We start from the raw sequence: 26,271 nt of genomic DNA, 5'->3' as shown, positions 1-26,271 counted from the left end.
GAACACTGGGCCTCTTCATGCATCTACTGGTACTGACAACCTGACAATTATCTTCCCTATGAAATCTTTCATGAACCCTCTCTCAGGTAGAATTGAAAGTGTCCTCCTTTGTGTCTCCATTATACTTCATAGCATCTGTAACATATTATTAAAATCATATCTATCTCTTCCACAAGAATATAAGCTTCCTAGCAGCAGAGACCTTCCCTTAATCATATTTTAATATAGTGTTTGGCACATTATAGGCGCTTAACACATTTGTTGATCGAATGGATGGGTGGGTGGGCAAAGGAATGAAATAAGCTATTGTTTTCCAGGCAAATCACAGTAAGCGTTTGGAACTAGGCAGCATGAGTGAAAATGAAAAGGAGGAGTGTTATTTCAGAGCTATTTAGGAAAGAGAATGCTGGATAAAGCAAGATTCTAGAAGAAATATGAGAAGATGGGGTCAGGATCACAAATGGAAGGTTGACCTTCACCTGTTGCAACAAAGGCCCTATTAAGCTTATCATGTACTCCAGACATCACAAAGGGACACTGTGGAAGGACTGACAGAAAGGGTTCCTCTACTAATAAGCCTGCTTGGAAGACCAGATCCTTTGCTCAAAGCCTCACTGGCTACGAGTCTTCCCTCCATGATGCTGTTGGGATAGGAGGTGCCAAAGTGATTGAAAGATGCCAGGCTTCCTGGGCCAATGACAGAGAGTAGGGTGTAATGTGGGTGAAAGGAAGAGCTGTAAGTTTGTGTGTGTGTGTGTCTGTGTGTGTGGGTGTGTGTAGCCTGTATAGCCCCACAAATAGAGGAGACAGCATGACATTATCCATTCCCTTGGCTAATGCTTCCTTCCATGTTCCAGATGGAGAAGTGCCTCTTGCTACTCAGAAAGTGACTGTTCGGAGGAAGCAGCACTGGAAACTCTTCCTCATGGACACAACTGCTTCTTTCCCCACAGGGTGAATTTATCTGGCAGGTGGGCAGGAGCAGGCCAAAGTGGTGTAGCACGCAGCAGATTCATCAACACCAGGACTATAAGACTCTATCCTTTCTGATCTTCTCTCTTTTTCTTCCCATTCTAGAGCCTTGGCTGCTTTGTTTGACTGTGGAGTCAGTCAATGAAGAAAACATCTGAATGCTTCAAGCTATAGCAGTCATTTCTGGTAGACTATGGTGACAGCTACCATGACATGACATACATAAAAATTTATACACATAAATCCCAAATACACAGCCTCCCTCCCTAACAGCAGTTGAGCCTGAGAGAGTCTCACTGGGGAGGGCCTCCAAGGTCCAAAGTATAAATACTCTTACTGATTAAGTGATCCTCTAAGACCAGTCCAACTGGAATGTTTGATATTCAAAAGAAGCTTACAGTGAATCCTTTCTGCAAAGCAAATAATTGATTTATAATGTGAACCATCATCCCTCCTTTGTACTTTTTTTGCTCTGGCTTCCAATGGCATTATGCCACCCTCTGTTTATGAATGTGTCTCCCCAACAGGCCTGGGATCTGCTCTTCTCTGCATTCCTAGTACCTAACACAGGGCCCGGCACATGCATGAAAGAAGAGGATGGGAAGAAGGATGAAGGGGAAAGGGACGGGGCACACCTAACGATTGGGTCAACCTCAAGCATAAGGGAGAAGAAGACCCCAGAGGCTACTTACAGGTCACTACCTTAGTCTGTTCACTTTTAGGCTTAAAATCCTTCCCTTAAGCCTGCTGCTGTGTAACAGTGTTGAAGATCCTATTAAAATATAGTCATTTAGTGGAAAAGAACCAACCTTGGTCAATAACATTTCCCATCCTGCTGGTTCAGTCCTTGTATGTACTTGTAGGCTAGAATTTCCACCATTCCCCTCCTCCACTGGTGAATCCTTACCCATCCTTCCAAGGCCCAATTGAAACATTGCCTCCTATGCAAAGCTTTTTCTGTATTCCTCCAATACTTTGCATATAACTCCTGTGTAACACTTACCTTGTATTATAACTATCTGTTCATGTGACTATTCCTTTTACTAGATTGTGGATCCTCCAAGGGAAGTGAACATTTTTTATTCTTTCTTTTTTTATTCTTTGCCTCCACACATATCCAGACATACACCAGTACCAGTAGTGGTATGCGGCACTTGGTAGACACTTAAATCTTTTCCCAAAGGATGCTTTGTTCTTATACAATTAGCAGTGCTGTGAAGACATACTGAGGTTGTAGGACACAGGAAAGGGGATGGAGAGAGGGAAAGGCCTGGTTTTCAGGGCTGGGGAAGCAGAACAAAGCAGTGCTGTGGAAATGCTCAACAGTGGGAGGGTGATATGTGCAGTGAGGTGGGTGATAAGAGATGAAAAGAGCAGACAAACAGAACAACAGATTGTGTCTATTCACACTTCTGCCCTGGATCAGCCTTCACTTGCCCTGTGACACATGGATAAAGCTTCCCTAGAGCCTCTGCTGACATTCTGGAAGCACCTTAGGCTTAAGAAGACGCTAGTTCATTATGTTATTCTTTCTTTCAACATTTCCCCCCCAGAATGGTGCATAAGGCCCATGTTATTGATAGGGAAACTGAGGCCCAGCCTTGGACAATTGTTTGAGTCTGAATGGTGAAGGAAACCCTGGGGTCCAGGCAAAAGCTCCCTGTGTCCCCTTCTAATCGACTCTCCCACCTCCTTCTCCATCGTCAGTGCTACAATCCTGGGGATGTGACTTGGCTCTGGTCCTACTTGCTAAATGTGTGACAGTGGCAAGCCACCCCTCCTGGCTGCCTGACTGTGCTGCTGCATAGATGTAATGAGGTGTGAAAGTGAGGGAAGGAGGTGGGTGGGCAGGGCGAGGGATGGTCCCTGTTAACAGGAGGACTCCACCCAGTGGGACAGCCCTCAGCTATGGGGGTCAGGGACCAGAGCTGGGAGCTTGGGGTGAGGGGAGATCCAAGGGGTCCCTTGAGGAGCAAGAGGCTTCCTACCGACACAGAGGGGGAGAGGCCGGTCCCAGGTCCTGCGTTCTCCACTCAGACACAGCAGCTCCTCACTGCCCCGCAGGGTGTATCCCGGGTCACAGCCGAAGGACACGGAGCTCCCTGCAAAATGACCTCCATCATGCACCTTGTAGCCAAACTGGGGGATTCCTGGGTCCTCACATTTGATGAGCTCAAAACCTGGTGAAGAGAGAAGACATAGAGTGAGCAAGAAGCACCTCTTGTGGCAGAAACAGGCTTCCTCCCTGCCTCAAAGCCCTGGTGCTCCAGGGCATGCCCAGTAAGCATCGCAGGGTTCAGTGGGTTTCCCATGTGGGATTCACTCCACATTTCTATGCTCAGTTGAAGGTACATTAAGGACTAGACTTTCCCCTGTTGCTGTCTGTAAATGATTTCACTTATTCCTTTAAGGGCAGCTTTTAATAGTTTTCAAGCATAGGATCTGGCTTTTCTATTTCTTTATTTGACCCCATGCCGTTTTGCTGGCAGGAGCTGTTCTTTCCATTTTGCTCACTGAGACATTCTGCTGGGATGGTGCAATATGGAAAAGTCACTTTGAATGTATGTTTAAAAGCTCAATTATGTTCTGCTTAGATATACTCTTAAAAAAGGTTAGGGAAGGAAACAGACTCATACAAAGCTCTACTAGATGGTGCTTTACATGTGTTCTCTCTCATTTGTTTTACACAAGAGTCTTGTGGATAGGTATTTTATATATATGTGTGTATATATATACATACATACATGCACACACACACATACACTGAGAATATTGACTTGGGAAGGTTAAATAAATTGTTCCAAAGCCACACAATTGTCAAATGATACAAGTGGGATTCAAAAGCAACTCTAGCTAATCCAGTTCCACTAAGCTACCTGTTGTAACAGGCAAACATCTCCTATTACAGGCGCCTAGAGCCCAGGCTGCAGAATCTTGAGTATACTTATTGGATATTTTTTTAATAATAGCTTTATTGAGATATAAGTCAAATACACAATTCACCCATCTAAAGTGTACAATTCGATGTTTTTACTATATTCACAGATTTGTGCAACCATCACCGTGATCAATTTTAGAACATTTTTATTACTCCAAAAAGGAGCCCTATACCCATTTCCTCCCAACTTTCCAAGCTCCAGGCAACCACCATTTACCTTCTGTGTCTACAGATTTGCCTGTTCTGTACATTTCATATGAATGGAATCATATGATGATGGTTCTTTGTGTCTGGCTTCTTTCACTTAGCATAATGTTTTCAAGGTTCATCCATGTTGTGGTATGTATCAGAATGTCATTCCTTCCTATTGCTGAATAATATTCCATTGTTTGGATACACTGCATTTTGTTTATCCTTTTATCAGTTGATAAGTAGATACTCATTAGATTTTAAAACAGTCTACACCATCGTATTTCTTCATATCTGATGGGCAAGTAGAAGCTCAAATAAACGAATAAAATGGTTGTGAATCCAGAGAATGGAGAATGAAATCCCAATATTCCGGGGTTGCCCACAAACCTGGGTGCTTTCCATTTACAAAATCCCAGGGGTAAAGTGAAAATCATGAAAAAAGAGGGAAAGAATTAAGACTCAAGTCTTCAGGGAGTAGTAAAGAATAATGATATGCCAGTGTTGGCAGTTTAAAAATTTGTCTGTAGCTGAACATTATTTTTTAAGTGCCATGATTAGCAAAGGCTACATTTGGTTGCCTTAATTAAAAGGGTCCATGTCTATTATTTTTAAAGTATTAGTGAGCAGAAAGTATGCTGTGACTCTCCACTCAGCCTACCCCATGTTTAAACCATGAAGCCGCACGTGGATGCCAAGTGACAGCTTACTCAAATCACAGGCCCAGAGTCTCAGAAGAAACGACCGGCTAAGCCAGTACCAGTTAATACAATATTCACCCCACAGCCCATCCTCCCTCTGTTTGGGGAACGAGGGAAAGCCTGACTTCACCATCCACTCAGATGCAAGAAAGACTTACTGGAAAATTGCAGTAAAAAGCCCTTGCTGGTGTTTTCAGCGTCGGTGATGAAATCGAGCCACAGACTGCTGGACGTGCTATTCAGAGTCACTCCCACCATCTCAGAGTGGCTGAACGCCCCCAGCAAACGGGCAGAGTTGTTGTTGCCATCGTAGACCTGGACAAGAGAGCCCCCCAACCCAATTTCGTCAACATGGCCTTATTTCAAATAGCCATTTCTCTCACACCCCACAGCCCACATTCACAGAGTTTAGCACCAATAGAAGCTGCTAGAGGGGCGGTGAGTCATCCCATGCAAGGAAGATGGCAGAGAGGAGTTAGCAGTTGGGCAACTTAACAGCCCCTCTTGTTTGCACTTGTGCCCAGCCCTTCTCAGCATGGATCCAGTCTCTAGGAACTGACTGCTATTCTAACCTTTCCATTGGAGATTTGCTCTTGTTCCCTCAGCCCCCATATGGCACCAGCTTACTCCTCAGCAGCCTGGGGAAGCCAGGTTGGGGCTGTCTGATTCCCCAAGCCAAGTGTTCCTACAGACAGGCAGGCTGAAAGCATTAGGCATCTCTACATTGTTAAACACTCAATCTTGCCCTTCCAGTGGATGAGGCAGCCCGCCTCTCTCCTGAACCAACCCCACCAGGGAAGTGGTCTCAGTCTTGACCACCCTGCTGGACCTGGCCCCTGGGATCCAGGCAGGATGGCATTAAAATGACCAGTTTGTCATGGTGCCTTTCTCTTCCCTAAGCTCAGCCTCTGCCCCCTTCCTCCTAAAATGAGGGCTCCAGCTAGGGCCTGCTGGGCTTGTCAGGGTGGAAGCAAGCAGGCATCTGGCTTCCCTGACTCCCATCTGTCCTCTGAACTTCTGAGCACCAACAAAGACGACAATCATCAGAATAATGAACTGGCTCCCCAGGTTTCGAAGTTGCTGCTCCTTTCCAGATAATTGTACAAATAGGAACAGAAGTCATGATTGACTGAAAGACCCCCTGGTGCTTTGGTAAATATCAAAGATGGAAACTATGGGTGGGTGATGAATATTTGTACATGGCACTCGATGTGGTGCCAGCTGCCAGCAAATTGGAACAATACTTCCATTGTACTATTTATGAAGCAGTGCTTTCTAAAGGAGGCCATTCTTCAAGCTAACAGTGCTGTATATTATAGAGATTTGTTTAGGCTCATGGGAGCCTCAAGTCTGTTTCCAGATATGCAATTGCTTTATATCACTGATAGACTGAGACAATTCTGGGGTTCCTCAAACATTGAGATATCACCAGTTCAAAGAGTTTAGCTCACTGCTGTATCCAGATTGTTATAAAAATACTTTTATCTGTAAAACAGCCTGTATTGGAATTAATGATCAAGGCATTAATTATCAACAGTTGCTATTATCACAATAAGAAAGACAACCAGACATCATATGTTTTTTTTGATGGGAGATACATCATCACCTATGAAGTCATTAAGTCTCTAGGTCCAATTTCCAACTCAAAGGATACAGAGGACAGAGGAACATATGAAATAATATCTTGGGTATGTAATCAGTAAAATCCAGAATGTGGAAAATTCCACTGGACATATGGCCGGATTTCTTCAACAAATAATTACAAGGGGAAAAAAAGATGGAGGGAAAACCTGTAGGTTACAAAACACATAAGAGACTAATAATCCAAGTGTGGACTTTGTTTGGACCCTGATGTAAACAAACTATAAATTTTAAAAATACTATGACATTTATGAGATAATTGGAAATTGAACATTCACTGGATATATAGTGGTATTAAGACAATACTTTTTAAATTAATAAAAAGTATAATGGGAACAGGATTTTCCCTTCATTTCAAAGCATTATACATCCTAATTCATTAAGGGGAAAGTAATATTTTTCTCATTAAAATAAAATATTCATTGCAGAAAACTTATAAAACATAGAAAAGTACAAAGAAAATAAAAACAACTTTCAGCATTCCTAACATTTTGGTGACTATGTTTCTAGGCTTTATTCCCTGCATACCTTATATATATTTCTTTCTTTCTCTCTCTATATATTTGATTAAAAAAAAAAACAAGACAGAAACAAGGTCAAGCTATAGATTCTATATACTAACCTGCTCATTCACTTTATATAATGTGCATATTTTTTAAGTCATTAGATATTTTTCCACAACAGCATTTAAATGTTTGCAGGTATTTCTATTACAAAATTAACCCAATCCACAATATATTTATTCACATATCAATTTCCAGAATAGTACCTGGCACATAGTAGGTACTCAAAAATACATGATAAATAAATGAACCAGTGTTTTCTTCTAGTACTTTTGTCCTTGAATCTACCTGGCATTTATTTTGGCATACTGTGTAAGAGTCTACCTTTTCTCCCTGGTTGATTAGCCATTTGACCAAACCCCGTATATGCAATGAAATACATTAAGCTTTGTTTGTCAACTTTCTATTCTGTTCCATTAGTCTATTTGTCTATTCCTGTGCCTGAACCACACTGCTTTAGTTACTATAGCTTTACAATAAATTCACATATTTAATAGGGCGAGTTCTCCCTCATTCGCCTTCTTGTTTTCATTACTGTCCCATATTTATTCTTCTAGATACACTTAAGAAGACTTTTCCCAAATAAAAAAATATTCTTTATAATTCTGTCTGAGTTACATTAAATCTATGGATTGGTTTACAAAAAAATGTATATCATATTGTCTCCCTATCTAAATACATGGTGACTGGCTCAACTGAATCAAGTTGTCTTTTATGTTTTGATAAAGTTCTGTACTTAACTTCCTATACTTAAATATTTTTGATTGCTATTGGGAATTGGGCCTTCATGTTTATTTCCTAAGAGGATATTGCTAGACCATAAGAAAATTGTGTTGCAGGTCCAGTTTATCATTATATACAGGTGACTGGAATGTCTTCCTGACAAATCCAAGGGAATCTCTGCACATCTGTTCTATCTAACAGAGGGCTGGTTTCAAAATGAATATACTCTATGGATAGCTTTCTGTGCAAAATTACAAGTGATGTGGGCATTCCTGTGAACATTTCTGCACATTGGCTTACACACATGTGCTGCAGAGTTTCTCTAAGGCTTACATCTAGAACAGAGAAGCTAGCTGTAGGGAAGGCAAATCGTCAACTTTGTTACATATTGCCAGATTGCCCTCCAAAGAGTAGTACCAAGTTACTCTCTCACTAGCAATGTATGAGAGTTTGCATTGCTTGATGGCCTCCTCATTACTCCATAGTATCAAGATTACAGTTTTTTCCAATTTGATGGGTATGAAATGGTATCTTGTTTTAATTTCATTTTTTGATAACCACTTAGGTTGAGCATTTTTTGTATGTTTATCAACAATTCTACTTTCCTTTTCTTGCCTGATCATATCCTTTTTCATCCATGAACAAATCTCCCTACATTTTAAGTGTGTTTTTATGTTTTATGCCCTTCAAATACTTATATATCTGTTTATGGCCTTTAAAATAAAGTTTTAAAATTTTTTCAGTAAAGATTATGCACATTTTTGTTAAGCTTATTCCTAGATGTCTTACAGACATTTTGTTTCTGTTATGACTATGATTTTTTTTTCCTGATTGCTTGTTTTAATTGGTTAGGGAGACACCAGCAGCCTTGCTAAATTGTCTGATGGCTCTGATAGTTTATCAATTGATACTTCCGTATTTCCTGAATGAAAGATAAGATTATCTATATTCTTTTAAATTTTAGTACTTTTTTTGGTATAATGTAATGGCTTGGGTCTTCAGTGCAACGTTGAATACTATTGGTGATGGCAGACATTCCGGTCTTGTTCCTGACTTCCCTGGGAATCCTTAGGGATTTTTGCCATTAAGTATAATGTTTAGTCTAAGTGTTTGGTAGAAACCATTTATCAGATTAAGAAAGTTACCTTTTAGTCACAGTTTTGTGAGATACTTTTAAAAAATCATGAATGGGTATTGAATTTCATCACGTGATGTATCGGTGTGTATTGGTAGGATCATTTTCCCCTTCTAATCTGTCTATAAGATATTATGTTGAACCACCTGAAACTCACTATTCAACTTGTTTTGACCAAAAAATGGCAATTTTATATAGTTTACCTAATAAATAATGTTATAAACTTTTCTCATGTGGACTCTTCCTCACAATTCTGGAATAAATCCCACTTGGCCATTTTTGTTTTAATACACAGCTGGATTCACTCTGACAATATTTTATTTAGAATTTTCAGATCTATGATGATAAGTGAGATTGGTCTAATAGTTTATGTCCTTATACTGCCCTTATACTGTTTGGTATAAATGTTTCTACCTGCTTCATTTAAAAAAATTAGCGGGAGATGGATTCTTATTTTTCTCTTTTCTGAAACAGGTTGGTTACAGGGATTGTTTCTCGAAGCATTATTAAAGATTACAGTAAAATAGTCAAGACTGGGGCCTTTGAGAGAGGGTATGGAGAAGGAATTCCAAAATTTTAATGGCTATTGGCCTACTGAGATTTTCTATATATTTTTGATTTTTGTATTTTTACCACAAAAATTTCTGTTTCATCTAAGCGTTCTTGTCTTACCTTATTCCTAAATATTTTCTTATTAGTTTCATAATCTCTACTATATCTGTAGTTATGCTCTCTTTTCTTTACTAATATGATTTGTGGCTTCTTTACTTCTTGATCAGTTCCGACATGTTCATTTATTTTATTAGTTATGTTTCAAAGAACTAGCTTTTGGTTTTGTTGGTAATAGTTGTTGTTCTTTAGTTTTCTTTTTTCAGTCATCTCTGCTTTTATCTTTATAAAAATCTTTCTTCTTTTTCTTTGGATTTGTTCTGCTGAATTATTCAAGCTACCCAAAACCTTATTTATTTTTAACCTAGGTGATCTGGCAGAGACTAACAGAAATATATTAAAAACTTCCACGGCACCTGTAACTTTATTAAAATTTTGTACATTTCTTGCAGTTTTAATTTAATTTATTCCTGCTATATTATTTGGCACATAATGTTTTACTGTGGATTGATTGTACATTTTATTAATAGAAGAAAATCCTCTTTTTCCTTTCTTTATGAGACGTGGGAGAAGTTCTCAAATTTATCTTATAATAAACTGATTTCATTTTTCTGTGGTTTACTATCTTCCCTTCATTGCCTCCATTCCATTTTTTTAATTGGGTGATCATGTTTTTCATCTCTTCTCAATTCTTCCTCATCTCAGATTGCTCTGTTTTCATTATTGCCTATTTTAGTGTTGTAAATATAATATTCTCTCAAAACCTGTTAAGAATACAAATTAGGAACTTAACTTGTGTTTTCTTTGTTGCTTAACTCTGATTCTTCAGACAGATCCATTTCTTCTGATCTCCTGTATATCTTCATATATCTGGTTATTTTTCTTGTTGGCACACAGTTACAGTGGGAGAAGGGAAATATGCAGTAGTATGTAAGGGGGTACAGAAGAGCTAAGCCAGAAGAGGCCACAGCCAGGGCATCTCCTTGGTGCTAAAGAGTATGTGTGTGTGTGTGTGTGTGTGTGCTGCACACATGCACATGTCATCATGGCAGCCTCTTCTTAGGTGACAGCCATGGCAGTGCCCTGCTTCACTCTTGACTCCACTTGCTTGAACCCCACTGCTACACGGAGCCATCACCATTGGATATCTAGGTTACTGCAATGGGCTAGACTCTACCAAAACATAAATCCAAAATGTGCAAGGTGCACAGACACATATACTGAACCAAGTATGCACAGACACAGATCCCCAAACCCAAATAGATACATAGACACAGATTCATTCACAGTGGAGACATATGTAAAAGAATCTACATCTACAAATACATATTTACACAATGCATCCACACATGCCCTCATATACACATTCTAATAGCTTTTCATTACCCATATTGATGGTCAGGATTTGTAATAGAAAACCTTTGGCCACTACAACTGAATTGATTATTTTTTATAATACTGTCAACACATAATCAAAATATATCTGACAAAAGTCACTTTTTTAGACATTCACACATCCTTCTCCTAGGTCTTCATTTTTTCCCAGATGGTAGAGGTTAATATCTTGGGGTTCAGGAGGGAAGGAAAAGTAGGGATGATTCACACAGGGATAAACAAGTGAGTGTTGACCACACTTTTACATACTGTAGTACACATATTCCATGAAATCTATCAATTTACCTTGAGGACATCTCCTTCCGAGAGTTCAAATGCCTTGGCTTTTAGGTGAATCCCCTTCCCGGGCTGGGTCTGGATGGAGTAGATGCATTCGTGGTTGTTATTGTAGTTCCCAGGAAAGTTGGGGGACAGCAAAGTACCCTGAGTGCCCGTGATTGAATTCCCACACTTGGCTGGAAATAGAATCACAATAATCTCAGATTAACCCCCATCAGCTGCACCCAGGAAACAGAGCTCATAGCTCTGGAGAACCTTAAAAAAAGATGACAAGTTGTTTGCCTACCTGCCAAAATCCTGCTTACCTGCCCACTGTTTGCTTGTCTATAAGACTGCCTATCAAATGTTAAAAAAAATTTGCCACCTTTATTTCTGTCTGGTTTCTTCTCTCTCTCTCTCTGTTTATCTGTCTGTTTCTCTTCTGCAGAAATAGAAACTAACCCACCAGGCACCCTTTACTTTCACAGTTTTATAAAGCAGTTGTTTCCCACACCTGTTCATAGAGTATCAGCAACAGAAATGACTGAGGGGGCTAGGGGTGGGAGTGACGGGGATTGGGGGGAAGACAGGTGAAGAGAGATGAAGTCTTTTTACTATTAGAGGATAGAAACTAAGAGGGGATAGTATCAAATAATAATTGCTAGTATCTTCTGAGATCTTATGTGCAAAACACCATAAGAAATGTCCCAGCACTCAACCCATAAGGGAGGCACAATTATCAACCCTGTTTGAAAGATAACAAACTCGAGGCTTAGCAATTCAGGAAGAGCAGGGGGCTGAGAACTCCTTTGTCCTGGAAGTAAGGACTCCTGAGACCCAGGAGAAAGTTTCAGCATAGACAGTTGGAATTGTTTCATTCAACAACTAATGAACTCACTCTCTCCTCTCAAGATCGGTTTCTCCACCCCCAGTATGAGTCATTCCTTCCCCATTGTTCCCACATAACTTTTACAGGTCTTTATTTATAGCATTTGTCATATTTTACTTGAGTTGTTTATTAACATTTCCATCTCCTTGGTGGCACTGTGGATCCTTTGGGGCTTGGTTGTGTCTCTAACTTCCAACACCCACTCAGTGCCTGAGTGGGGCAGGCACTAGCAGATGAATGGGGACATAGCTCAGGAGTCCTGAAGAAAACAAACATGGCCTGCAGTTGGCTTGCCAGGAACTTGAGTAATTGTGAAGCCTCTCTCCAAGGTGCCCTGGGCTCCTCTGAATCATAGCACCTACCACATTGTACCATGCTTGCTTGTCATTTGCTTGTATCCCCTACCCAAACTGTGAGTTACTTGAGGGCTAGGGTCATGTTTTATGAATCTATGAATCTCAAAGGCTTAGCCAGATTGCCTGTAAAATAAATATTTGCCAAATGAATGAATGAATATGGAGTACACTGAGCTCAGAAAATATACATTCCTAAAAATAATTAGGTTCTGGAAGGATTTAAATACAAGTCCAGATGGTGGGCCTACATTTGTCTGGACATATGGGGAGTTTGGAGCATGGCCTGAATCTTTGAGGTCAATGGTAGCGATTCTGCTTTCTCCAAACCATCTGCCAGTGCCCCTTTTCTAGGCAGAGTCCTTGGCTGGAAGGACCAAGAGGTTGACCCAGAGTACCCAGCTTTGACCACATGTTCAACCCTAATTGCCCTAAGCCTGAAATGTATTTGGCTGAGTTAGTCTAGAGGGAGTATGTGGTACAAGAACATTCAGAGCTGCCACTGTGGTGGCCTTAGTTATATTCCTGGGCCCACTGCGTTCTCCATTCCCCAAGCCTGATCCTTAGACCTTTGGAGACAGTGATCAGGCCTCATCACCAAGTCCCTGGTTTCTCAATAGGCCCTACTCACTAGTTTAGGACCAGCTGCTTTCTTAAGACTATACAAGTCATCATTTGTCATGGAGGAGAAAGCTGGCTTTGAGGCACCTTAAATCCAGCCTGTTTTCAAAGTAACTAACATTCATGATGAATGTGCTGAGTTGGGGCATAAAACTAAAGGGAAAGTGGTAGGCAGGCACCCCGGGAGCGGTGGCTAGTGATAATTTAGGTAGCTATATTTCTAGAGTGTGTAAATTTTCTAGGTGAAAGAGCTGAGACGAGGAACTCTTAGGAAGGGGCCGTGGGCCATGCACATTTAGACATTCATTATTCAGTCAAATCACATGACCATACCCTGAAGGGTCTCTCCATTGTCTCTGGGGTCAGACACCATTCCCCTCCATGCAGGGAGAGGCAATGTAGTGCAGTGGAATGAGCAGGGACTTCAGAGTCAAACAGACGTGTTCTGTCAACTCTCTGACCCTTGGTCTCTTTATCTGGACAATAACAGCATCTCATGAAAAGAATCAGATTGTATATGTAAAGTAGGTGACCCAGTGGTTGGCACATGGGGGGACCTCCACAAGTGTCATTCCTCTTCTTTCTTTCCATCTCTCCCAGGTGAATCTTCATGACACATCTATTCCATGTGGAACACTAACTGCCTGTGCTCTGGGACCAGCAGAAAGCTGAGACGCTTCTTGGGAAGCATGCATCTTCTGCTCAGGGTTCATAGCACCCTCAATGTTCCCGAGTCCTTTTACCCTCTGCCTAGTTCTTGACAGTCGGCTTCCCTTAAACATGGGTTTTGGCATATTTTTGGACCCCCTCCCTGGCCAGTAGCTATGTGCCCCATCTGTGCCATAGCATGACCCTCTCATTTTTCCTATGCACCTAACACCTTCATGAGGATGGAAACTGGGCTGATAGCTCCAGATGTGGTCAGTCCTTGGCCATCCACCACGTCCTGACCCCCACCAGGGCCCCTGTCCTGGGCACATGGAGGGTGCAGGATGGTAGAGGGACATGGCGCTTGCTTCTGGGAGAGTTTCCAAAGGAATAGGGGAAGTGAGCAGATGTGCTGAAAGCCAAACAGAAGTGTAAATGGAAACAAATAAATGTTCCAGAGAAACACAGTCATGCGCAGGAAAGTGCTGCTGCTGATTTAGACATCTGTGACTTCTGTTGCCCCCATCAAAGGAGGTTTCCTTAAGGGCAGGGGCTGTATCTTATCCATCAGTCCAGGGCCCTGGAGGTGGAGGGTTAGGTCTTCTCCATGACACCGGGGTTCCCTAGGACAGGGCCATACCTCCTGTTGCAGACGGGGGTCCTCTGGAGTCAGGGGCTGTCACTTCCACATAAAATTCAGGAGCTTCTGAGGTCAGGGGCTGTGTCAACCCTGTCACACCATGGATTAGAGCCTAGGGGTGTTCATTTCCTTCTCAGCTAGGAACTTCCCTGGTTACAATGTGTGGGCTAAACCATCCAATTTACACCTACAATACATATGGCAACTGGTAGCACCCCTGGTTGGGTATTCCCTTGATACCTCCAGCCCCAGCTTCTGCTACAGAGCTGGTGGTAATTAGAGGTGATTATAATTGCCATGTGTTATTAATAACATGTGAAACAGAAGACAAATGGAATAATGAAAATATTGTAAGGTGTCATGAACAAACAGTAATTGGAATAAAAAGTTAAAGAAAGAGTTTATGTAATGAGATCAGTGCTGCAAGAGCTTAAGGAGTGTAAGCATCTGTGGTCCATGAAAAATTTCCCCCAGAACCGCCTAGCCAAGGATATTTTTCCAGGGATGAAAAGAACTGCTAGCAGCCAGATACTTTATGAAAGCCAAGACGACCCATTAACCTGGGACACAAAAGGACTTGCCATGTAGCTGGACTGGTAAAATGAGCAATAATAAACAAACAAAGAAGAATGGAAAAAAAAAAAAATCTGCAAAAAATCCCCCAAACAATCTAACAACAATGTGGGGGATGGTCCTTCAAAATTAATCCCAGAAAAGAGCTCATAGAAACTGGACTCATGTAAGTCCTCACCCAGGGAGTATCTAGAAGATTACAAATACAAAAGTTCTCTAAAGAAAGGGGCACAGCCTTCAAAATGCCACCTTAAGTTGGCTCTCACTTCATGTGCGATTCAAGCAGTTCATTTTGGCATCAACTGTGAAGAATATGAGCTGAACCTGCAAATGGGGAATTATGCCTGTGTGTGTGTGTGCCCAAGTCAGGGTGGGTGGACACTTCTGGGGATGGTGTATGGGAGAAGGGATAAACCTTAGGGTGATTTAATTGGTAAAATATGGAATTGCATGTGTATATACAATGAAGAACTAATGATCCGTGCTACAACATGGATGAATCTCCAAAACGTTATGTGAGGTGAAGGAAGCCAGACCTGAAAAGACACATATTGTTGATTCTATTTCTGTGAAATATCCATAGTAGATAAATCTATAGATTCAGGATGCAGATTGGGTTGGCAGGGCTGGGGTAGGGGGGAATAGGGAAAAACCATTTAATAGGTAAAGGGTTTTACTTTGGAGTGATGGAAATGTTTTGGAACTAGATAGAGGTGATGGGTGTACAATGCTGTGGTGTACTAAATGCCACTGAATTTCACTTTAAAATGGTTCATTTTGCTACGGGAATTTCACCTCAATAAATTATTTTTTTAAAATGGAATTCCACATCATTAGTGACTTGTGTTAATTTTTCCCTTTTGAGGTTGTAAAAGGTTACTGGCAAAATAATGATAATTATCTGGTGCCTCCTGGCATATGTAAATTACATCATCTAATCCTGGAATGAAGCCTGTGAGTCGGATACTGTTATGTCTGTTTTATAAATGAGGAAGCTGAGACTGAGAAGGAGTTTGGTAAGTGGCAGAATGGAGACTCGATCTTGGGCCTCTGTAACTGTACAGCTTGGGCTCCTCCCATCCTGCCAGCCTCTGTTAACTGTTCCTTGCAGAGTCCTAGGGCTCCACGGAGCTATTTCAGGCAAGGCTGATGCCACGGGCCACTGAGACACTGGCTCCTATTTCAGTCAGTGCAGTGCTGCTTTTATCTATTGTGTATATTGAGGTTTTACGTAATTTTTCACTTTAAGCCCAAGTTCCACGGTTGACCGTGAGCCTGGTAAATACTCTGCAAATCCATCCTGGGCTTCATCTAGCCCCCTGTTGCAAGTATTGAGCAAGCAGAGCCCTCTGCCTTACAAATTAGGGATGGCTAGCCATTGGCCCTACGCCCCGGGATATTGCCCTACTTATTCCCACCCTCCAGGGCTGAACAGATTCCAGCATGAAGCAGACCCTTGTTGAGGTCTTTGGTGATGAGGCAGGCAGGAACCTGCGTCTGAGGCCCCTGGTTCCAAACCTCACAGCCTCTGCCCTCCCTTCCTCACAGCTCAGGGCCTTGCTACCCTGTCCCTTCTCCTCCCAGACACCCAAATGGTTGGCTCCTTAAATTCGTCCAGGTCTCTGCTGTAATGTCGACTCATCAAATAGGCCTTCCCTGACCACTCTTTACAAAAGAGCAACCCCATCTCCAGCACTCTCTAAGCTGGCTTAACTTTTCTCTGCAACCCTCAATACTAAATGACACATTACACAACTATGTGTTTACAGCCTGTCTCCCTCAGCCAGAATGTGGGACCATGAGTGGAGAGACTTTGTTTATTTTATTTCTTTTTGTATCCCCAGCACCTAGGACAGTGCCTGATACATAATGAGTGCTCTGTAAATGAACCCAACACTAATCACCCCCTCTTCTCCCCAAGTGAGAAGTCTTCCTAAGGATTCTCCAAGGAAGAATACATTTGCCCCCATCAGATTCATAAATGCACCCATCTACTCCACCAGACTGGGACTCTCCATGGGCCAAGTCATACCACCTTCCCATAGGTCCACTCAGTGCCCCTAGATTTCTCTGCAAGAGGCATCCTTCAGCCTATGTGTTAAGGTCTATGGGAAGGTAAGAGTATGAAGTCAACTCCATTTGAGCACCTACCACGGACCAGCTTTGCAAAGCAAAGCAGGAGACCTCCCTCCCTCCCCCCTGCCATTTTCCAGATCAGGAGGCTGGAGCAGAAGGAGGTTAAGTAACCTGCCCAAGACCCTGCTGCAGGTAAGGGAGTGGCGGTCAGTCCTCCAGCCCAGGCCTGCTTGACTCTTGGCCCCGTGTGCTCTCCTCCATGCCCCGCCCATTAGTGAAGCAAAATGAAAGCACGTGACCACCTACCAACACACCTTGGCAGAGGCGAACTCCACAGGCGCCGTCTGCCCCCCAGGCACGTGATGTGGGCCGTGCCCTCCAGCCGGTACCCGGGGAAGCAGGAGAAGGTCAAGGTGTCACCCACGCCAAACTGCAGGCCTTTCCGGATGCTGTAGGCTGGGACTTCGGGCTCCTCGCAGGGCTCCAGGTCATACTCTGGAAAGGCAGCAGAAGAGCTGGAGTCAGAGACATCTGGGGGAGATGGAGAAGGAAGAGGGGAACACACAGACCAAAACGCCTGGGAATAAAGAGCCAGAGATGAGGAAAGACTAAGGTATGGAATATGCACACACTTATCCACAAAAAGTAAAGAGAACAGAAGAGAGGAGAAGAGGCAGAGAGTCCCAGGAAAAGCCCATGTTTTGGGTGGGCTGAGCCCCTCGCTACTGTGAGTGATGAGTTAGAGGCACTACGTTTCTGGATAAATGTTTCCTAAGGGTATTGGTGGGGCTTCTCATGACTTGACCTTCCCTTCCCATCCCTTTGTCTCCATATTAATCCCAAGCCTTGGGCTCTCAGGCTCTCCTGCCTTTTTCTCTCAGCCACTGAACCAGATAAATTCAATCATCCTGGTACTGGAGGGTCAGAATGTCTGACTCAGCCTAGAGCAGTTTACACAGGGAAAAAGAATCAAAGGCTCCACTCACAGCTGCATCTCGGTAATGCTGGCTCTGCGGTAGATGAAGAACATCTCAGGGTGGCATTCACAGGCCAGGGACCTCCCACCTGGTACCTCCAGTGACAGCACAGAAGTGACCATCCCCCTGCACCCACTCTTCTAGGGGCCAGTCCCCACAGGCTGTGTGTGGTGAGGAGGATCTCCTGGATGGGAAGAGGTACACTGGCTGGATGTGCTCCATCCCCTAGGACAGCCCTGGCAGGTGGCTTCTGCTGTTGGAGGGCCAGTGGGGACTAAGCTGGGCCAAGTGCCAGATACCTCTTGCCCATCCCGGGAGGAATCCAGCTGATATCTCTGTTCCTGGCTGAGAAGGTGGGGGACCCCGGGGAGCAGCAGTACAAGAGCAGCTGGGGGACTCTGCCCTAGAGGAGTGCAACTTTTATCCCTGAATGCCAAATAAAAGGCTTTTATTTTCAGGATTCCTAAACACAGAGGTAAATATCGCTTACTGCGAAGTTAGCATTGATGAAGAAGATGCCAAATGAGACTACAACACCTCAAATGTAATTCCAAAACACATTCTTTATTTTAAGAAATATTGCTGGGTGTGTGAAATAGTGGAAATGGAATCAAGAGAAGAATTTGGAATTACTGGGGCAGGAAGAGACTTTTGTGAGATCTTCTAGTTTAACCAGCTAGGTAGGTCATGTTCAGAGCTAATTTCAAACACCTGTGGAGGAGATTCCCCAGCAAACCTGCTAATCCTTCTAAGCCCATTGTAGGGAAGTTCTTCCTTGTGTCTAACCTAAATATCTCTTGTTGCAGCATTAAGGTTATTCTCCTAGAGACTGTAGAGTGGATAGATATGTATTTGTTAGGAAGACCAGAGGCTGGCAGCAAAAGGAGAGACAGAATGATTTCCCTCCCCAGGAACCCTCACACTCTACCTGAGAAGGTAATGTTGAATCCTTCATAAGACATGGAGAAATCAGAAATGAAGCGGACCTGGGCGGTGAAGTTGCCGTAGAGCCCAGCGCTGATGGGAGCTGGCAGCCGCGAGCCAGTCAGCTGCTTCAGGGGCTGGGTAAAGCTGCCATTTTCAGTGATGAGGAGGTAGTCATGGCCACTCTCCAGATGGAAGGTGTGGAAAGAAAAGAACACGCCTGCCAAGAAACCAGAAGGGTCAATGGGTGATGGTGAGAAGGCTGGAGCTGCCTAGCTGCAAGACAGGATCTACATAAACATTTCCAATCTGCAAATGTCTATCAATGTGTATAACTACAAGCATGCTACGAAAACCACATACACAGGCAAACCCAAATGAATGAACCTGAATACGTCATCACCCACAGATCCAGTATGGGAAAAAGACACCACTTTACAGTTGCCAAAATTTGAAAGAGAGATTACAGCTAGGTCTATGAGAATGCTTCATGGCCATTCATTAATTCATTCAATAAATATTTGTATATTTGTTGTGTACTTGCTCTGTACCCTGGACTGGGTGCAAGGGAATATACAAAGCATTAAACAAATAACTGCAACACTGGGTGATGAATGCCAACACGAACACAGATCAGAGTGTCATGGCAGGCAGATAGAAAGCAGCTTACTGAAAGAGGCGGGCCATGTAGATCACTTCACTAAGGAGTGAACATTTGATTTCGGTTTTAAAATGAAGTGTAGAAATTAACCAGCTAAGAGGGGAAAGGATAATTCAGGCAGGGACCTGGCATGTGTAAAGGAAAAGAGTTGCTGTCAGTTCCAGGACTTGGGGGGCGCAAGGTGAGGCAGGGTCATAGTCAGGAAATACCTGGAATTGAGACTGGAAAAGTAGGCTATGACAGACAAGATAGTTTTCTGGAGACAACAAGGAGCCATACTATCAGGAGCGGATCAGATTTCAGTTTTAAAAAGATGTCGCTGACCATCAGAAGGATTAGATGGTGGGAGAGGAGGCAGAGAAATCAATTAGAAAGATGCTTGCCATGCTCTGGGTGAGAGATGACGAGCTTGGCAGAGGTGGCAGACAGCAGGAAACAGACATAAGACCTTAGGGAGACAGAGGAATTGATAGGTGACTCATGCAAAGGAGCAAGGAGAGGACGACTGGGAGGGTCTTGATCTGCAGGGTGGTGGTGTCTTACGTTGCCAGGGACAGGACAGGGGAAGAAGAGAAGCAGGCTGTAGAGGAATAATGGACCAGGCTTTGAATACCCAGGATTTTTAGCATCCAACAGAGCTATCTGGTGGGCAACTGTAAGTAAAGATTGGAGTTCTGGATTCAGGTTGGGCTATAGAGAGGAAATGGTGAGTCGCCAGCATATAGGTGATACTTGAAGCAGAAGTATGGAGAAGGGGGCCCAAGGAGAGGAGGCAGAGTGAGGGTCTAAGAGGGTCATGATGGAAGCCTGGGAGAGCAATATTAAATAGGAGACACGGAGAAGGAGGAGCAGGGTGGAGATCAGCAAGGATCAGAGAGGTAGAAAGAGGGAGGAGAGAGCTCCACTGAGAAGGAGCACCAAATAAAAATAACATTCATTAACATTTTAAGCACTAAATAATCGTGTCTCACTGTCCCAAGTGTTTTAGCTGCTCCAGTAGCCATCCCCTATCAACAAGAAAGAACGATAGGAAAAATCACTAATCCCAGCAATAGCCCTACGACACGGGTACAATGTTTATCATCTCCATTTTACACTTGAGGAAACTGAGGCACAAAGACACAAAGTCACACATTTGAGGTCTCCTAGCTAGCCCCTAAATTGAGGCAATGTGTCTGCAGATGCTACATGACTCTGCTTCCCAACACTATGGAAAGAGAGCAGGTAATAAGAGCAGCCGGGTGTTGAGAGCAAATCAGGTGGTGAGAACAGTTATGGGGAGACAGCCCCTTAAAACCAAAAGCAACTCCTGAACTTGTCCAGATTGCAATTGTGTTTGGGTGAACATGGGTGTAAATGCATGCCCACAAGTGAGTGTGCCTCTGGAGTTATGCGTTGCGGATGGTGCAGGGGCAGGTGCGTGGGTAGACCCGGAGAGCTGAACACACTTGCTGCTCACTATGGTCCCTGGAATGGAGCTTGCTAGAAATGCAGAATCTTGGCCTCCATTGCAGACCTACTGAAACGAAATCTACATGTTGAAATCCCCAAGTGATTTGCAGGCACATACAGTTCAAGAAATCCTTTCTAGATAATTACTGATACAGTTTTTGATAAATGATGGCTGGATTGAAGCCCTTAATGCAAAAGCATTTGGATGGCTGGATCCAAGCCTTTAATGCAAAAGCATTTTAGATGCTTTCATATTCTCACCTCACTGTTGATAATGAGTTGGTGCTCCTGGAGCATTTGGGCTTTTAGGGGGTGGTGGTGGTGGAGACAGAACCCAGATTCTAGGGAGTGGGGGACCAGGGATGTAGCTTGTAAATGCCCTGTGCCCCAGACAACTAAATGCATCCATTTATTTATTTGCTCAAAAGATGGGTCCTAAGCTCTCATCCAGTGCCAGGCCTCGTACGGAGCCCTGAGAAAACTGCCCAGTTTAGTGGAGGAGACAGGCACATCAGTGGTGGGAATCCAGAGTGGGAGCCTAGAGGAAGAGTGGGTGACTGCACTTTGAGGGCTGGGAAGGCTTCATGGGGGTCACAATCCTCGAAAGCTCGCCCGGGGGAGACTCACAGGTAGGTGTGCATGCATGTACCATATATTCTTGACGCAGAATCAGGGGTGCAAACCAGAAAGCTGTTCTCAGTCCAGAGACCTTGCGGAAACCCTTGATGGAGTATATGTCCTTTCCCTCCTAGCTGCAACATCGACTGTGTGGAGAGTAGGTCAAGCACACTAATAGGTGGAAACAAGGTTGATTAAGTGAAGCGCTTTTACACTCTGTTCCTCTAGCACGCAAATGTAGCCCGTCCAAAGGAGCACACATTTGGCTGGGATTCTAAGGGTGAGTAAACAACTGAGATGAAACTCCTGGGTTTTCTCATTTGTGCTGACTGCTTGGGGCTCTTTTGGCCACTGTGAGAAAATGAAGACATTGTCACAGAAGTAGAGAGGCCTCATATTCAAATTTGAATCCAGATTTGGTGTGACAGATGCCCACCCAAACTCATATTTCTCTGGGGTGAGATATGCTGAATCCCAGAAATGAAATCACAGTCACACTGGAGCCCAAAGAGCAGCATAAGGCAGACCTGGACCAAAAGTCCATCTGCAGGTCTTGGATCAAGATGTTCACCCCACCGCAACCCAGTTTCCTCAACTATAATTTGTGGACGATAGTACCTCCATGGCAGGTGAAATTTAATCCCTGCAATGAAGAATAAATGGGACAGTGTCTACATGCAAAGCACACGGCACAGTGCCTGGAGTAGAGTAGTGTTCTCTTTGCTCAGTTTGTCTAATTCACAGAGAGCCCTGTGGGTTCAAAGATGTCAGTTCTGGCATCCCAGCAAGGGTACATTCTCCAGACCCCTGAATTAGCTGTTCCTTTGGGCTGGGGATGTGGTGAGTTGAACGATTCTGAATTTTACAAAATTTTGAGTTTCTCCAGCAGTGCTTCTGCTGTTACAGAGCAACCAGAGTCAGCAGCCTAATAGGTCTGTTAATCTGGGATACTCAAATAAACAGAGGCCAGGGAGTGCCCTTTGGAGGAGGGCCTGGGTTCTGTTTAATTCAATGAATATCACCAAATATTTTTTTAGTTACTATGTGCCAGGCACAGAGCCAGCAGCTGGGGAAAATGCAGGACACAAAACACATGATCCTGCTGTTCCTGAAGAGTATGGACTCTGCTGGAGAGCCAGAAGATGAAAATGCAGTTGCAACACAGTGGGGGAGGCCTGGACTGGGGAGCACACCAGAAGCCTGACCCAGACCCGGCTCTGGGGAAAGGAGTCAGGGAACGCTCATTTGAAGAAGCACGTTCAGAAAGAACAGCTGGGGTGGCGGAGATGGCACAGGGAGAGGAAGCTTCCAGGGAGAAAAATTCATCCAAATGTGCAAAACTCTAGAGAAGAAAGCCTAGGAAGTTCTAGGAACTGAAAGAAATGCAGTGAGCTGGAACTTAGTGTTTAGAGGGCTCAGAAAGAGGCTGAGAAAGGTAAGCAAGGGCTCTAGGACTGTGAAATCTATTTTGCAATTGGGAGCTTAATGCTAAGGGTTATGTGAAGCCTTTAAATGGTTCTAAGGAAAGAGTGACTTGGTCACACTTCTGTGCCTTTTTGCATCTTGTTTCCTCTGCCAGGAACATCTTTCATCTTGGCTAATTCCTGCTCATCTTTGAAGATTTAGCTCAAGCCTCTTCTCCAGGACACCTGCCTAACCCTAAGCTGGGCTCCAGGTGTTTCCCCACCTATATCCGCCTCTATCACAGCATTGGCCATGCTGATGGAGAGATCTGTTTAGTCTGTCTGTCTGCAATGCCAGACTATAAACTTCCTGAGGGCAGGCAATGGCAGTGCAGCTTGTTCAGTTGTGTTTTCCCAGCACCTAGCACCTACTTGCACTACTCTGTGCAAGTATAAAATAAGGATTTGTTGCATATTGGTTGAATTGCATTGACCTCTTGGCAAAGACACACATAAAAGCACATGGAAAAACATATACCCCTATTATCACTGACACCCAGGCATGGAGAAAATCATGAGGTGTCCCTCTGGAGGTCATGAGAGATGCCTTTCTTTCCCTCTTGAAGCCACAGAGCAGACTCCAGTTCCTCCTATGGCCCCCTCTAACCAGGCTTGGTGAAAACAGATTTTCAGGCTAAGAGAAGATGCTGCTCCTATCCCTCCTCTCCCCTGCCCTGACTGCCTGGAGAGTCCTGCCTTGCCCCAAGAAGCTCCAGGCCATCCTAGTCCCAGCTAGGTCAGGCCTATTAAAGGCAAAGTGAAAGAATTTGAGTACACGTGGTAAGAATATAAATGACCTTCTTCTTCTCCTTCCTCTTTTTTTTTTTTTACAAATTTTCATTTTTATGCAAATAGTATGTTTACTTTATTTTACATGTAATATTTGTTTATTGCTTAAAATTAGAAAAAAGCCAACAGATTGAAATAAGTGACAATTAGTATTCACATCTTGGGGTATATATTTTCAGACTGATCTCCATGCACATATCCTTTTTTTTTTATAAACTGAACATATTCTTTTGCAAACTGTCTCTTTTTTACTTAACGATGTATGGCAACCACTTCTGTGGGTCTTTAAACATTCTTTCACATTATTCTTTCTAGTAGTTGCATAGTATTCCATAATGTGGCTATGCCATAAATTTACTTAATATTTCCCTATTGATGGGTATTTGAATAGATATTAATTTTTCAATATAATAACCATATTTTAGGGGACATCCTTGTAGCTAAATCAGGATATACAGTTTTATTTACTTTATACCAACATTGGCAGTGAATGAGAGTGCCCATGTTGCCACAGTCTCCCCCACATTGCTAGGTTTGTCTTTGCTGATTTGAAAAGGAAAATGGCATTTTGCTAGTGGTTGAATTTGCATTTCTTTAATTATTAGTGGGGTTGAAGTTTTTTCATTTGTCTTTCCTCTATTATGAAGTGTGAGTTTATACCTTTGCCCATTGTGAAGACTGGTGCGTCACTAGACATATTTTTCTTGAAGATTTTTAAGAGCCCTTTAGACATAATGGTAATCCTTTGTTGGTTGTATATGCTGCAAATATTTTTGCCCGTTTACTATTTGACTTTGAATTTTTTCTGGTGTTTTGACATAAATTTGTTCAAATTTTTATTTAATCAAATCTAAAAGTCATTGCCTGTATGGATTCTGCTTTTGGTGTTACTCTTTAAAAATGCCCCACCCAAGGTCAGAAAGTCATGTTCTTCTAGTATTGGAATTTAAGTGGTTTAATGTATGAGGGATAGATTTGGTTGTTTTTCTTTTTTTCTAAATGGTTAAGCCCACTGTTTTAAAACCATTTATTAAATAATCCATCTTCTCTTCAATGGATCTGAAATGACACTTTAATCATATACTAACGTCTTTCTCTCTCTCTCTCTCACACACACACACACACATACAACCAACTATTTCTGCACCTTCATTCTCCTCCTCAGATTTACATGTCTACTCCTGTGTGTATGTAGGATAAATAATTGTTAAAATTATTTTCACTCATCACAACACTTTCATACCTGGAAGTGTTACTCTTCCTTTAGACTTTTGTTCTTGGCTCTTCTACATGTTAATTCTTTTGGATCAGAGATTCTTAATGATGGTCATGCAAAAGAATTACTAGTGAAGCATTTTAAAAACATAGCTGCCTGGTGCCACCTACATTCCCCTTCTAATGAAGAAAGGCAAAACCCCTAGGGTAGGAGCTCAGCATTAGTGTATTTGCTTAACTGCAGAGGGATTAAGAACCTCGACTCCAGATGAACTTCAGAACAAGCTTCTGAGGGCAGAGAAGGGGCTTACCTAGCTACTGTTTATCTCCAGCCCTGGTGTCAGGCACACAGGTGGCATTCAATCCATATTTGTTAAGTGAAGGAACATACTAATGAACGTTTACGTGTAACCAGCACCCTTACCCTGACCTTATACTCCCAAAGATCATTTATCTTAGGGAAACTAAGGAAAGAGACCAGCTCAGTGAGGAATGAAAACATGTCATCAAGGAACAATTGAATTATGGGAGAAATGGATCACTCTGTTCAATATCTGGAGTGTGGACATGAAGAAGACAGAACAGATGTATCCTCTGTTCCTCCAAGGCACAGAACATGGAAGGAAGTTTCAGGGACACTTGATAAACTATTAGGAAGGGACAGAAGCATCACAAAAACGACAATAGGTGACAGTTTGTTGGATGGGTTTGTGGCTCTCCCACCATGGAATGCATAGATAGAGCATGTGTTGCCATGTTGTGCAGGAGTGATTTAAAGAAGATTTAGAGAGATTTAGAGTGATTTCTGCATTGAGTAGGATTTTAGAGCCAGTAAACTCCAGGATCTCTTCCAGCATGGAAATTCCAGACTCTCAAAATATTTATTGAATGAATTCTGTGATTCAAAGAGATGGGAAGGCTCTGGGAGTTTTCCTATTGGTGAAAAGATTCAGACTGAGACAAGAGGTCACTATATAGATAGATTCCCACTGAGGTCACCTTGACAGGGGGAAACTTGGGGCCCTGACCATGTCATGTCCCAATCCCAGCTATGACCTTAAACACTCACCCTTGCCGTGTGACGTTTCGATAATCCAGGTGCAGTTCAAGTTGTTGGGGTAGAAGTCAGGGAACCCTGGTGACAAGATGGTCCCGCTGGAGCCTTGAATGAAGCCACCGCAGAGAGCTACAGGAGTGAAGAAGCAATGAAAACCTGGAGTGGTTCAGGGGTTCCCCTCAGAACTCCCC

The 26,271-nt window shown here is 43.0% G+C and overlaps 1 protein-coding gene across 4 annotated transcripts in view; it reads right to left on the bottom strand.

Moving 5' to 3' along the window:
* Positions 1 to 26,271, bottom strand: part of CSMD2 (CUB and Sushi multiple domains 2) — a 646,653-nt gene that overhangs the window by 211,520 nt on the left and 408,862 nt on the right. For all 4 annotated transcript variants that reach the window (XM_037827786.1, XM_037827788.1, XM_037827789.1 and 1 more), the window contains 6 exons: positions 26,093 to 26,209; positions 18,830 to 19,045; positions 17,231 to 17,419; positions 11,152 to 11,321; positions 4,959 to 5,115; positions 2,961 to 3,152 (listed from right to left, as the gene is read on the bottom strand). In XM_037827786.1, coding sequence (XP_037683714.1) covers positions 2,961 to 3,152; positions 4,959 to 5,115; positions 11,152 to 11,321; positions 17,231 to 17,419; positions 18,830 to 19,045; positions 26,093 to 26,209 — 1,041 coding nt within the window. The remainder of the gene's footprint in view (positions 1 to 2,960; positions 3,153 to 4,958; positions 5,116 to 11,151; positions 11,322 to 17,230; positions 17,420 to 18,829; positions 19,046 to 26,092; positions 26,210 to 26,271) is intronic.

The sequence above is a fragment of the Choloepus didactylus genome, chromosome 2, assembly GCF_015220235.1.
Source record: "Choloepus didactylus isolate mChoDid1 chromosome 2, mChoDid1.pri, whole genome shotgun sequence".
Lineage (NCBI taxonomy): Eukaryota > Metazoa > Chordata > Mammalia > Pilosa > Megalonychidae > Choloepus > Choloepus didactylus.
The sequence above is the reverse complement of the archived record's forward strand: the minus strand, read 5'-3'. Positions and strand labels throughout refer to the sequence as shown.